This window comes from Neodiprion lecontei, chromosome 6, assembly GCF_021901455.1.
Source record: "Neodiprion lecontei isolate iyNeoLeco1 chromosome 6, iyNeoLeco1.1, whole genome shotgun sequence".
In the NCBI taxonomy this organism is placed as follows: Eukaryota; Metazoa; Arthropoda; class Insecta; order Hymenoptera; family Diprionidae; genus Neodiprion; species Neodiprion lecontei.
Genome location: NC_060265.1, coordinates 24194544 through 24207545, shown reverse-complemented (window position 1 = coordinate 24207545; position 13002 = coordinate 24194544). Strand labels below are relative to the sequence as shown.

The window sequence follows — 13002 nt, the reverse complement described above, 5'->3', positions numbered from 1 at the left end:
ATGCCTCTCTACTTTCATTATTATTTTTATTTACTCGTTACTCTTGTTCATCGTAAATTAAATCGTCAAACCCTCGGACCACGAAAAACGGAACCAAAATGATACGGACCCTCGACATTTGAAACTCCGAGGCATGTTTGTGCTTTGAAATAGTACAAATTTTGACATCGTCGCTATTGTCATTCGTCTGATTTGCGAACAATGTACTACACGAAATAATTATTCCGTCGAATAGCGATAACTTTACTGTTTGATCAACCGTCGTTAATTGGTCTTAGAACAATATCTGAAAATAAAACTCGTATTTCAATTGATTCACAGGTTCCACGTCATCTGGTTACTCTAATGGGCAAAGAGCTATGAGAAGAAGCATAATTTAATACCTGCAGACCTTTTACCAACTTTAAGAGTTCTACCAATTTAAATATTAAAGAAATTATGAAATAGGAATCTACTTATGATTAAGAAACAATCGCAAACCTTGTATCTGCGTACCTGATTACAAATAATCTCCATCCGTTGTAAGAATATATGTACATATTTTTGCAACTGGTGATTATCGTCAACTTTTCAATATTCTTTGCTCTCGTGGATCTTTCCTTTTTCACCATTTTATCGAGGTCACGTGCGCTTGAACTTTCTCACGTGCGAAAGTTAAAACTAGTGACTCTACTCAAAGCTGGATTGTCTTGCGATGAAAACCGTGCACCGATCGTCTAGCTTACGTATAAGAGATGCTAGTCCAACGGTCACGTAGTCGGGATAAAGAATTACGATTATTACGAGCTGACGTAAATTTAGAGCTTTTAGTACAGTTTGTAGAGCGTGAATATCGCGCACGTAGTCGCATAGCTGTAAGCTCGTAATTGTTCATCTTCGACGATCACCTCCGCACACTAAACTTCATTCGTACACAAATCGTGAACTTAACGTGAAATTGCATAGAAATCCGTCCGCCCTTAAGACAATCCTACAGCTAAGTCGGAATTGCGATTGTGATTAAAATTATTAGGATAATTATACATTAGCTCGAATTACATCAAATTTAACAAAATATATTCCGCATTTAGTAGATTTATATTATATGTAATTAAATAAAATAAATATCTCACCTCTGAATTATTTCAATCATAGTTATTATACTTATATTATACGCTTAGAGAATTCCTCGAGCTTCTATGTAGGTTTTTCAAAGAATTTTTACGTGCACTGGTCAGAATCTCGGTGGTAAAAAAATTTTGCTCGAAACAACAAAAATCATTGCAGTGCCATAAAAGCAAAAAAATTAAAATAAAATAAAGTTTGTCCAACCGTTCTTTCTGATTCGGCGCTTCGATATTCGCGATACCTGCGTATTACTTCACTATTACCGCCACAAGTGAAAAGCCATTGGCTGGTCGTCGCCTCCTCATTAAGAAAGTATCAGAGCACTCTTGTATTCCAAATGAAATATACCCGGGGGATCGCGATTCGACATTCACCAAGTCAATATTCCACGCTAGACGTGCGTCTTTTCTCTGTTTTCGAATCCCGGCCGACCCCAATTTCTCTTGAACAGAGCGTATAAGAGGATTCGAAGAATGATTGACTGATCGTAGTGAATACGCGTAATTGGTATATCTGTGGTAAAAATATGACGAATAAATAGAAGTACGAAGGAGAATCGTCCAGAGTTTAGGCAGGCTTGTGATTTACAACTTTGAGGGCGAGAAGGGTGGTTCGTGGAAAATTCTTAATGACAACGAGTGGGCAAAATGAAAATATGAATCATCGAGTCTGAAGTGGTAAAAGGTGGCTACGTGTGAAGCGGGACGAATTATGGCCTAAATATTCGCCCGGCTTAATCCCAAGGCTTACTCTCGCCGCAGTATGTGGTAAATGGAAATATGAATAACGAGTTACTTTGTCAACTACAGGCCGGAGACGATTTTAGTCTATGTAACATTCGAAGCTCAATTATCGGCTATATGAAGAACCTGCCTGCAGCGTAGAATAAAAATCGAATAAATTCGACGCGATTGAATTAAATTTTACCAGTTGGATCAGAACGGCTGGTAATATCCGTTGTACACGGTCATAAGAAAAAAAAAGAAGAATCATTGGTCCGTAAAATTTCAGGGAATCCAAACACCAGGCTAATCTTATACGTTATTGTCTTACGTAGTATCTAAAATTTTCCCCCAGTTCAAAAGTAACAGGATCGTACCTTTCGAACTTTTCTTATCATTAAAACGATGTCTTATACGAACTATCAATCAGAAATACTGGGATGCAAGCGTTTCCTTATAAGGGTATACCTACATCGAAACGATTAAGAGGTTTTCACATTTATGGAAATTGTCAACCACGCGACAATGTTTATGAAAAGCCAGTCAGACATTCGCGTCCCTTGACTTCCCGAAGCTGCGAAGCTGGCGTCACGTTGCATGTCGTCATGTCGCATACCGTCACGATGCATGGCCTCCGTTCTTTCCCCTGAAACAATAAAGGAATTCAATCAATTTGGAAAATATTTACCAAACTTATACAACGACGAATCGCAACGGTACGAAGAAATTAAGTCCTTCTTATTTCTCGTAATCGAATACCAAAATTTAGGACATATTTCACGATATGTAGAAATTACACGTCAAGCCTTAAAATGTAATAAAAATTTTTACGCATAAATTTCTTGAGCGTACGTTTATCATCCGCATATTAAATACTCCGTGAGATGGAGGACTACATTTCCGTCAGCGACTAAACCGAAACAGCATTTTGAACATATTTTTACCATCAAGCAGACGATTATTAAACGGGTGTTTCCCGCTATTCGCCTACACCGAAGCTTTTAAGGCATCCATTCAATATCGTTCGAACGATTCCGTAACAATTAATACCTCGACGTGAAAAGCTAATGAGTTCACGGTGGAAGCTTTTCATTCTCGATGCGATCATTGCTAAGTGTGTAATTCTTTTCACTCTCTTTATTATCAACGAAACGACGCTATCGAGAAAGAATTTTTCTTTCCAACCCCTTCCCCGAAGAGCTTACTTTCCTGCTGCAAGCTTTTTTTATGGAATAAAATAATATGAAATCCACTGCATAATGGAGTCCGTGCTTCCCGGATTTTTCTTTCCCTGTATTTTATACTCTATTTCTCCGGCTCTTTCTCTCCTTTTTGTTTTCTCATTCATATCACTTCCTTTATTATTATTATTATCATCATCGTTATTATTATTAAGGTTACGAGTTTTGCGCTGTTTATTGAAACTCGAGTCCCGCCAAACCCTCTGGCAACGCAGCAGCGACTCCTGACAGGGAACGGTGGAAGATTTGTAGGTTTTAGCTCGGCTGCGTTGTCTGCCCTCTTTTTCTCTTCCCAACTCGTCCCCGGTTCCCGTTCTCGCTTCCCGAAACCCTCCGACCCTTTCACTTTAAAAAGAACAACCACAGGGTAGACAACCAACCCCCTCCGCACGGTTACAAACCGCAACGCGTCGATCTCTCCGCCTCTTTCCACATTCCCGATATATATGTACCTTTATATATGGCATACAGCTGTAAATCCACGTTTCGATAATACACAGAAACGGAGAACAAAACGAAAAAAAAAGAAATGTATACATACAAGATCAGCACCTTGCGGAAGAACCGACCTGTGAATTCAACTTGAATACTTTTCGACAAAGCGAAAAATATCTTTAAAAAATAAATACGTACAGGCAATGTGCTTGCGTGAGGCTTGGATCAAGCGTACGATTCTAGTCTGAATTTTCTTTACAAAAACTTTATGAAAAGTATCGTTAGAAAAAAAAAAAAATGCTTTCGAAACAAAAGTAACATATGTATTTATCAGCTGTACTTCAGCACCGACAAACAGAATGAAAGGTATCTCTGCGTTGCACAACTGAAGTCTGCAACCAGGATGTACAGTTTTGTTATCAAATCAACACTGCTGCAACGATCAGTATAGATGTTACACGTGTATTTACCGTAAAATACGAAAATGAAGATATGTCTGTAATATACACGCGTCTTGCACCCATTTCCGGGATGACGTCCTTGCGGGGTTTCCATCCATGGATTCGAAATAAGAACAAGAAGGAAAAAAAAAGAAATTGAAAAACAAAAAAAAATACACACAAACAGAACGTACAGAGAGAAATATATTTAGTTATTTGAGGAGAGAAATGCTGCATTGCGACCCCTCGAAATATTTCCCATATATATATATATATGGATATATGTGGATATATTCCACCGTCGATTTGTACCCGGTGCCAGGCCGCGGGTCAGAGCTCGGTATATATTAGCCACAAATCATACGATTATTTGTTCAAGTTCCCTCGATTTGGTGTTAATAAAACTATTTCATCGCATCGGTATGTCCTCCCCCCACCCACCTTCACGTATACACGTATACGTGTATATATATACCCTCTACCAACTTCCCGCACATTCGATACGTAGGTGCATGTACGTACATACCTATGTACTTTGCAGCGCGTACAGTGCGCGTTGGGTGATTTAGAGACTGAGAAAAAGTTCGCAAGTCAGTGACCGTGGGTGAGGGGACGGTCACGGTACGCAGGCATGCCGGTGCTAACCTGGACGAAGCGTCTCTTTTCTCGGGGTTGGAAGGGGATGGCGGAGTTGCATGGGTATCTACGACTCTCGACGGACCGATTTGATCGCGAGATGCGCCCAGATAGTCGTTAGCGTTAACGTCCGCGTTAGTTCAACAGCGAATCATACCTACTCGTTTCGACAGAATCACTTCGCGAGTAGGTACTCGCAGAGCATATTTGCACCCCGGTGAATTACATAAATTGCATAGTAATTCGCGAAAGTTGGGGAGAAGAACGAATGAATTATCCTCGTAAAATTTAAAGCTGGTTATTAGGTATTCGGTTTTGTTGAAGAGAAAAATACTTAAAAAATTATTACATACCTACCAAATCGGTTGAATGAATTTCAAACGAGACTAATTACTAATTAATTCATCTCGCGCGTTACGGTTTGGTCGTACGAATCGCAATTGAACTCGATATTTCGACGAAACCTCGAAAACTTTTCGAACGATTCTATTCATTCGGCGTCGCATTCCAGCGTCGCGTCAGCCCCGATTATTATTTACCACCGCAGTTTCCAACTCTCCTATACTTCTCAACCTCTGTAATTAATTATATGTAATAGTTTTATTGACGGTGCTTCGTCGAGTTTTTGGCTTCATCGAACCCTCCGGAATTTCATCCCTCCTATAGGGTCGCCTTCTCCATTGACGTAATCGTTGTTAATTCCGAATGTCTTCACTCGGAACAATCTCATTCGAAGTTCGATGACATTCGAGTTATATTTATCGACGAAAGTAACCAGCGGAAATCGATCGAACGTCAGAAAAATTAATGAACTCGTTGGATTCCCATAGGAGCTAAGGAATTCCTATTCGTTGCTTGGAACACTTTTAGAAATGTACATATTCGAACTTCGTATTTGTCCTACAGAAATTTTTTAACGATCGAGATTCTCGAAGATGAATCCTTTCGTCAAGTATCCTGAAAGTATGTGAAAAAAAATATGTTACAGCTCGTTGACAATAAAAACGCTACACTTCGTAAGCATAATCAAATTTAGTTTCGTTGAAACAAAATCAAACTTTCGCGTAGGTATAGATAAAAATTTGTAAAGAAACAACTTGTTTTGTGTTGAACTTCACGTGTTCAATGCGAAAGTAAAAATTCTGCGATCGTGCAGTGCGAAAAATCGAAGTTGGATTAGGAGGAATTGGTGCAGACCGAAAGTAAATGTGCAGTAAGGGTGTGTGGTTTGGGTCGGCGATTCGAGTTACGTCAAAGGGTATGAGGTACGAGGGGAAAAAGGGCGAGGATATGGACCGGGGCGGGGAAAGGACAGGTCTGGGACTTGGTCGTGGGTTGGAAGTCGTTGTAAGTTTTGATATATGCGCCAACGTTATTTACGATCGCATAAGAATTAGCTCAGACAGCCTCAAACCCCCGTGCTCGACAAAAACGTCTCCGTTATGCGGACCACCACTGAGTACTTAAGCCATTCTTGTTCACCCCCCACCCCCATTAGAGTATATATAGTTTTCGAAATAGTAGACGCGTAGTTTCCCCTTTAATAAACCTTCGCCCAGTCGAATCATTACAGCTATTTATCTTGTAATCGCGGCGCTTTTTCATGCACGGAAAAATGTGCGTCTTCACGATTATAAATCAATGAGTTCAATTCTTCGTTGGAGTAAAGATGCTACGATTCTTTTTTTTCCAGCACTCGAACTTGTTACGCAGATCAAAGTTTTCGCGATTCTCTCGTGCAACCCATCTTCGTTTCAATTTCTATCTTTCCGTTTCGTTTTTATTCTCCGTTCGAGTTATGTAATTCTCTGTCACCGTTACCGAGTTAATTAACTCGAAAAGTAACTTTCTAGCTGGGTGTATCAAAGGTGTCAGCAGAAAGGGCAAACATCGCTCGACTCTCCAACGCTCGCTGCTTCGTTGTACAGTGTACGTACAGTTTATATATAATGCATAAAGTTTACGTTCGATTTGAGTCGTTAATCAAAGACCGACTGAGTGGCTACGAGGTAGGTAACGTTACCCCGAGTTTCAACGCTTGGAGAATTCATGGTCGACGCTTCGATACAATAGCATAAGGCACTTATACACATCAAGCGCATAAACTTAGAGACCAACCGACAAGCAACTCCGCCACACTTGCCAGAGTCAATTCAGATTCGTAAAGTTACAGGTACGGAGAATATTATACGTGTTAAAGCTTCGAAGGACACACCGACCCTCGAATCACGGGAATCGTAGATACGTAACGCTGCTGTTTCGTTGCCAATGTAACTTAGATTGGATTGCAGTCGCGGAAGAAAGAGTAGTAATAATAAAATACGTGAGCACCGAATTATAATACAGGCAATTTTTTCCACCCTGCAAAGTATAATACCGCCGGGCGTCAAATCTATTAAATATTCTCGTCACTCGTCGGTAGCTGCATTTTATTATTATTTAATTCCCTCTAGAATTTATAATATTATAACGACTGTTTCTGCACTACTTGCAGAAACTGTCGTGAGAGAGAGAGAGAGAGAGAGAAAGGGCGTGAGAGAGAATGCATTTTCACCGTTCCGGGGAGTAAAAGTCTGCAGCAGTCGCACGGAAAGCGTGAGTAGTAAATCGGTACTCGCAGAAGATTTGTGACTGTAATTTTGTATGGGTTGTAAATTGTGAATTCTAAATGCGTTAAGTGAATTGGCCAAGAAGTGGTAGAAACCCGATCCGACATTTCTACCGCCAGCAATCCATTTACCTGAATTGTCGCGTATACGGTGAATGGCTAGAATCGAGAAAAAAAAACCGTATAGATCATATCTATACTTAATACATCCCGATATTACGTCTCGTTCAATACTCTTCCGCGTCTTACTGCGATACGATCCTCAATTTTTCATCGCACGTTTCTTCATTATCTTTCTCTGTTTCCCCGTTTTCTTTCTCTCTTCCTGTTTTTGTCCCCCCCCCCCCCCCCCCCCCCCCCCCTCGCGTATTTATTATTTTATTTTACTCGTTGCCGACGCCTGGCCTCGTTCAATACCATCTAATCGGGGACGAGAGCTGGGGAAAAAGATGCCCCCGAGATTTGCCGAATCTGGGATCCGCATGCGGGAAGGCCAATGGGAAAGAGCTCACCTTCGTCCACGACGAGGAGAATCGTATCCGCACGACCTTCCGTCGGTCGACAAGAATATCTGGCCCCATCGGCTGGGGTCACGCCGGCCAAGGTTAACTCCGAAACCGTCTGAGCCGCCCCCTTTTCCGTCTCCACTATGATGCCGCCCCTGGCAGCCTGCGAAATGAAAATACAACTTATCGAAAAAACCTCCAATTGCCGGCATATTGGTCGCATCAACCTCAAAACACCAACTCATTCGGTTCTACCTCATCCAAATTGTCTCTCTGCCGCAAGTCGAATTACATCAGGCATAACGCAAGAGAAATAACAATTCCGTTGGCATTTTTGCAATAAATCACGTAAATATAGTAATTTTCTCGTCAAGTTTCTCCTCCCGTAAAAATATACTTTCAAATTCGAAGAGCGCCTCGCCGAATTTCATAACATACATATATACGTGGTATAACACAATGCAAGTTGTATCATAGGTAAACGCATAGTGTAAACGATGTACGTGACGTGAAAAGCTTCGCGTCGTCTGATTTTGACAGAATATATAAGACGTCGCTCTTCTTCGAGGTTTGGGATAAGTATGTGTTTGCGTGTGTATGCAATGAAATATGTGGATTCCTACGTGTAGCAACGCACGTGTGTACTAGATAACAAGACGAAAAGCCACGAGATCCGCTTGAAAGCTATTTCATCGTCTCGAGAAGGAGGAACATTTTTTGAAATCGTGCTATTGGCACAACTCGGTTCGCGACACCCGCCACTACGCCACGCAAATCTTAGCCGTTTAATTTTGCAAAAATAAAAATACAAATATATTTCGCGAGGAAAACTTCCAGGACTATCCGTATCTGCTTCTTAACTTCCACTCCCGAGGGACATGCATTGACGGCTACAACTTTTAACCGCAGTATAGGCAGGATAAGATTCGAACCAACCGCGTGTTTGGCGCTTGTTTACACCCACCGCGAAACTTTTCAATTATTGCACGATGGAATTATGTATCATACATCGATCTCACCCCCAAACCTTAGACATTCATCCGAGTAAATTTATGCACGGCTTTAAGGTTGCTGACGAGAATATTCCAATTTCCGGCCAAAAGTAGGACAATGTATACCTATAGGCGAATATATAAGCATTCGTGAGGTTACTCGAGGTTTTCGAAACAATCGCTTAAGCCTAACGAAACCATCAATAAAACGCGAGGTGAATGCGGAATTCGTTACTTTTCTGAATTACGCGTTTTTTTTTCCTACCACATCCTTCGGTCCTCCGTGCTGCTGTCTTGCGACACGGTGAATTAAATTGGACAAAAACAAACGAGGGTAAGAAAAAACTTTCTAAAATTTTGTACCCCATTCTTAAAACGAAAGTAAATCGCATTCTACAAACCGAGACAGTATGAATTAAGTTCGGAGTTAGGGTGAAATTAAAATAAAGCCGAAGCCTCTGTTGGACCTCGAAAAGCTAACGTAATTCGTCGTGCAGCAATTGAAAATCGACAAGTCGGGGAGGGGGGGATAGGTATTAAGGTGAAACGAGTGGATAGATGAGAAAAATAACTGAGTACTGAACTGCGTAAAGACGCGGCGAAAGTAAGAAAGAAAGAAAAAAAGAAAGAAAGAAAGAAAGGAGACAGCTGGTGTCAGACTCGAATTAGTTAAACTCTGCACCGCAGCAGAAGCAGCGGTGAAAAACGGGATCTGAGAAAAAGACGCGGGGTGAAAGTGAATCCATCACGTGATTCTGACTGAGGTTCAGGATCGGACAAACGAGAGGAATCGCCGATTACCGAAGAGCGTATTAATAGGCGGCGTACGTTGTGATCACTCACCTGGAATGTTAGAAGTTTGTTGTCCCGAAGCCATTGCACGCCTCTGACGGGCCTCGTCTGGTAGGGCGACGTGACGACGCACCTAAGGGTGATAGTTGACCCGGAAGACACCCTCTGGTCCCTGGGGCCCATTATGGCCGCCAGAGGTGCCGTACTCTCGTAACCTGAAGGTCATGTTTTTAACAAATATTATTACCACAAGTGACACGGCCGAAGATTTGACGATAATTGTAAGTTGAAACCGGTACCGTTGATCCTCTCATCGATCATTCGTCATTCGTTCGCGGCAAAGTGGACAATTAAATTTATTTCTTATGTAACACCAATTTATCAGTTCAAAGTCACTCATGCAATTATATTTTGTAGCAGGTATCTATCTGCGGGTTTGAAATTGATCCCTGAAATTTGTATAAAAGTTAACTTTATCGATGGTTTTTTTCCTTCTTATTTCATTTTCAAGTACGTTCAAGCATAAGGTAAGGTAACGTGAATTATAAAAAACACCCGGCAATATAACGACGGAAAATGAATTTTTTCAGCGAACGAGTTCACCTTTGTAATATAAGGTGGATGCAGACATAACCGTGAGATTGGAAGGCAGTAAAGTTCAATAAAATATCGCAACCACCCTGAATGACGATGTATAAAGAGAAAGAAGGTTTCTCGACGATTTTTTAACCTCGAGAAATTCCTTGTTCAACGATGTATGTGTAGATCAGCACCTTTAAGGTATACATAATTCAAAGTGGTACTTGGTCGCAAGGTGGAGTCGAAAATCAATTTCCACAAAAGAACTACTTCTACCTCTATATTTCCGTCTCTCTTCCTTTCTCTTTCCATTTTCTACGCCTTTAAGCTGACACGAAACTCTATCGAGATCAAGGATGATCCTATTAGACTCGAGTTAATCCATATAGGTAGTAGCCGGGTAACGCATCTTGGAGAAATATTATACCGAGCTTTCGCGCACCTGCAGCACAGTACCAGCAGCATGGTATTATAACGGCAAAAGCAGAAGCACCAGTACCGAGCTGCTGCTGCTGCTGCTGCAGGGGATCTCTGACGCCCACCTGGAAATAATGTGACTGGCATTTTAATGGAGAAAGCTTTGAATTGAATCTTTATACGTATAAGTAAAACGAGGTTAGCAGAATCACTGTGCAGCTTTCACATTAGTTCGGCAAGATATATAAAGAGATAAATCCGAGAGAAAGGAAAATACCAAAATGTAAAATCGCGATCATTTTAGTCGAAATTATTCGAGCACGGTTTCATTCACCGTACACACTTTCTTCGTTTCATGTCGCTCGGGGTAGAGGGTTACACGCAAAACCTACAGAACTTGATCGCAAATTGTACCTGAATAAGAATAAAGCAACGAGTAGAATATAAAAGGAACGGAAAAGTAGAAATTTACTATCATTATTTACCGAGTACCGAAATCGGCGGAATTGACATCCGTAATTTCCTACGAGAATGAACGAAATAAAAATCGGATAAACCGTAGTTGCGGGAAAATTGCTTTTGAAAAAGTTGAAACATTTTTTACGAAGTTCACGCTGTAAACTTTCAATGGTTATATACGGGCGCAAAAGCTGTACAAGTATGAAACAATAAGATAAAAAGATAACCGCCTGCACCGGTAATTTGGAATTAAGGTCGGACGAAGAACGTATAGATCCCTTAGGAAATTGAACTCCGGAAATCCCGAAGCGAGGATGCCTCGCTCGGAGAGCTTTAGATCAGTGAAACGTGTTTTTCCCGTCGCATAGAAAGAGAAGGTGACGCGGATGGTTCGGAAGGGTCGGAAAATACTCCACAGCGACGCGGATAAAACTCGGGTCGCTCATAAAAAAGAGAAAAACAAAATCGAAGGAGAAACACAAGATTGACTTACATTGGCAACTTTATGCGAGCAGTAAAAACGCGAATAATCCAATTAATTTCCGGCATTATCAAAATAGAATTGAAACATTGATTAAAGTTAGCAGAGGTGTAGAATGCTGAGGTGATTTTTACTATTTTCCTCACCTTTTTTCAATTCGTTCGTTACATTTTGGGGTGAAAAACAAACCGAAGCTACAATTTCATCGTTCCACTGCAAGCCGTTCGAGTAGCTCAACCCAAATTCCTACACACGCAGACCCTTCGAAATCAACGAATTTCACCGAGGAGAGGGTTGAGAAATCATTTAGAAATTAATCTCTTACTTGAGAACGAGGATAGGTATGCTTTTATGCGTATATATGATAAATAAGATCGCGCGAGGTGAACCATGGAAAAGCAAAAACTATTTGCTGCAGAATATTAAATTACCGTTTTAACGTACAGAAGACATATAAATAATAATGATACGGTAGAAATGGATCAATTGTCATTCATTTTCTACGCACCCCAAGATCAGCGGGGTTCTTAAACCTTCGTTGACGCCACGGACAAATTTTTCATTCAATGCTCGCTTTCCTTTTTAAAACAATTCAATTATATACTTTCCGTATTTCAATTTTGTAGACATATTAAGGAATGTTTAAGGCATATTCCTGAATTTTTAAACTAAAATCCGACCAAAGGGTTAATATTCATGACAGATGGATGAAGCAACATCCGGGTCAAATTGACCCCGTGTGTCAAAATCGCGACCAGAGGTAAGTGTGTCAAAGAAGGGTTAATCGTCTACAGGATAATTTTCAATAATCTAACGAAGTCCATATGGTTTGAGCTTTCGGTAGTTTCTTCTCGTACTTACTTATGCGAGTCTGCTGAGAAGACGGCTCGTCGTGTCCCTCCGGTTTGTCGGGATCTGAAGCAGACGAATAATAATCGCTCAATGAATAACGTCATCCGACAAACGTCGTGACTGCAGTTGCGACAGCGAAAAATAGTAACCCACCCCTGACGGCGAGCTGAACCGCGTACATCATCTTGGGCTCCGTGTTCACCTGGCATTCGTATCTCCCCGAATCCGAACGCCGGGCGTTGTCGATCCTGAGGGTCCAGGCATCGCTTCCCGGTGTGTGTTGAGGGGCGAATCGAGCGTCCGAGCTGAAAGCCACGTCGGCGGAAGTTAGAATATGGAGATCCCTGATCCTGATCCACGAGACCTGTAAAAGTACCAATGTATAAATGAAAAATCTAGTAAAGGGCTTTCGACAACCTGCGAGGGAATCCACTGCGGACTCACTCGCGGGTGAGGCGCCTCAAGCTGCTGGCAAATATGAAATAACAAGCATTGTACGGGGCAAGCACGGTAAGCACGGTAAGCACGGTGCATTTAGCGCGTAATATACGCAGCTACGGCTTAATTGCGGGATAACGTTCGTTGTACCGGCGTAAGCAGATACGTGCTGCTTTTAAGCCGCTACGCCGTGCGGGTGTTGTTTTTACATAAAGCGCGGACGGAGCTTTGTGAAAAATGTCGAAGAAATACGTACGCTTTGCGTGATATTTCACGTACGAACACTAGGTGTAGGTA

General features: G+C 41.4%; 1 protein-coding gene across 15 annotated transcripts in view; it reads right to left on the bottom strand.

The window, feature by feature from the left end:
- Nucleotides 1-13002, bottom strand: part of LOC107221613 — a 200643-nt gene that overhangs the window by 93807 nt on the left and 93834 nt on the right. For 10 of the 15 annotated variants that reach the window (XM_046743620.1, XM_046743628.1, XM_046743621.1 and 7 more), the window contains 5 exons: nt 12421-12631; nt 12277-12330; nt 9531-9703; nt 7702-7858; nt 2302-2475 (listed from right to left, as the gene is read on the bottom strand). In XM_046743620.1, the coding sequence (XP_046599576.1) occupies nt 2312-2475; nt 7702-7858; nt 9531-9703; nt 12277-12330; nt 12421-12631 (759 nt within the window). In that variant the 3' untranslated portion in view covers nt 2302-2311. Of the gene's footprint in view, nt 1-9; nt 2476-7701; nt 7859-9530; nt 9704-12276; nt 12331-12420; nt 12632-13002 lie in introns of those variants that run through there. The other 5 variants (XM_046743632.1, XM_046743631.1, XM_015660663.2 and 2 more) reach the window with 4 other exon arrangements.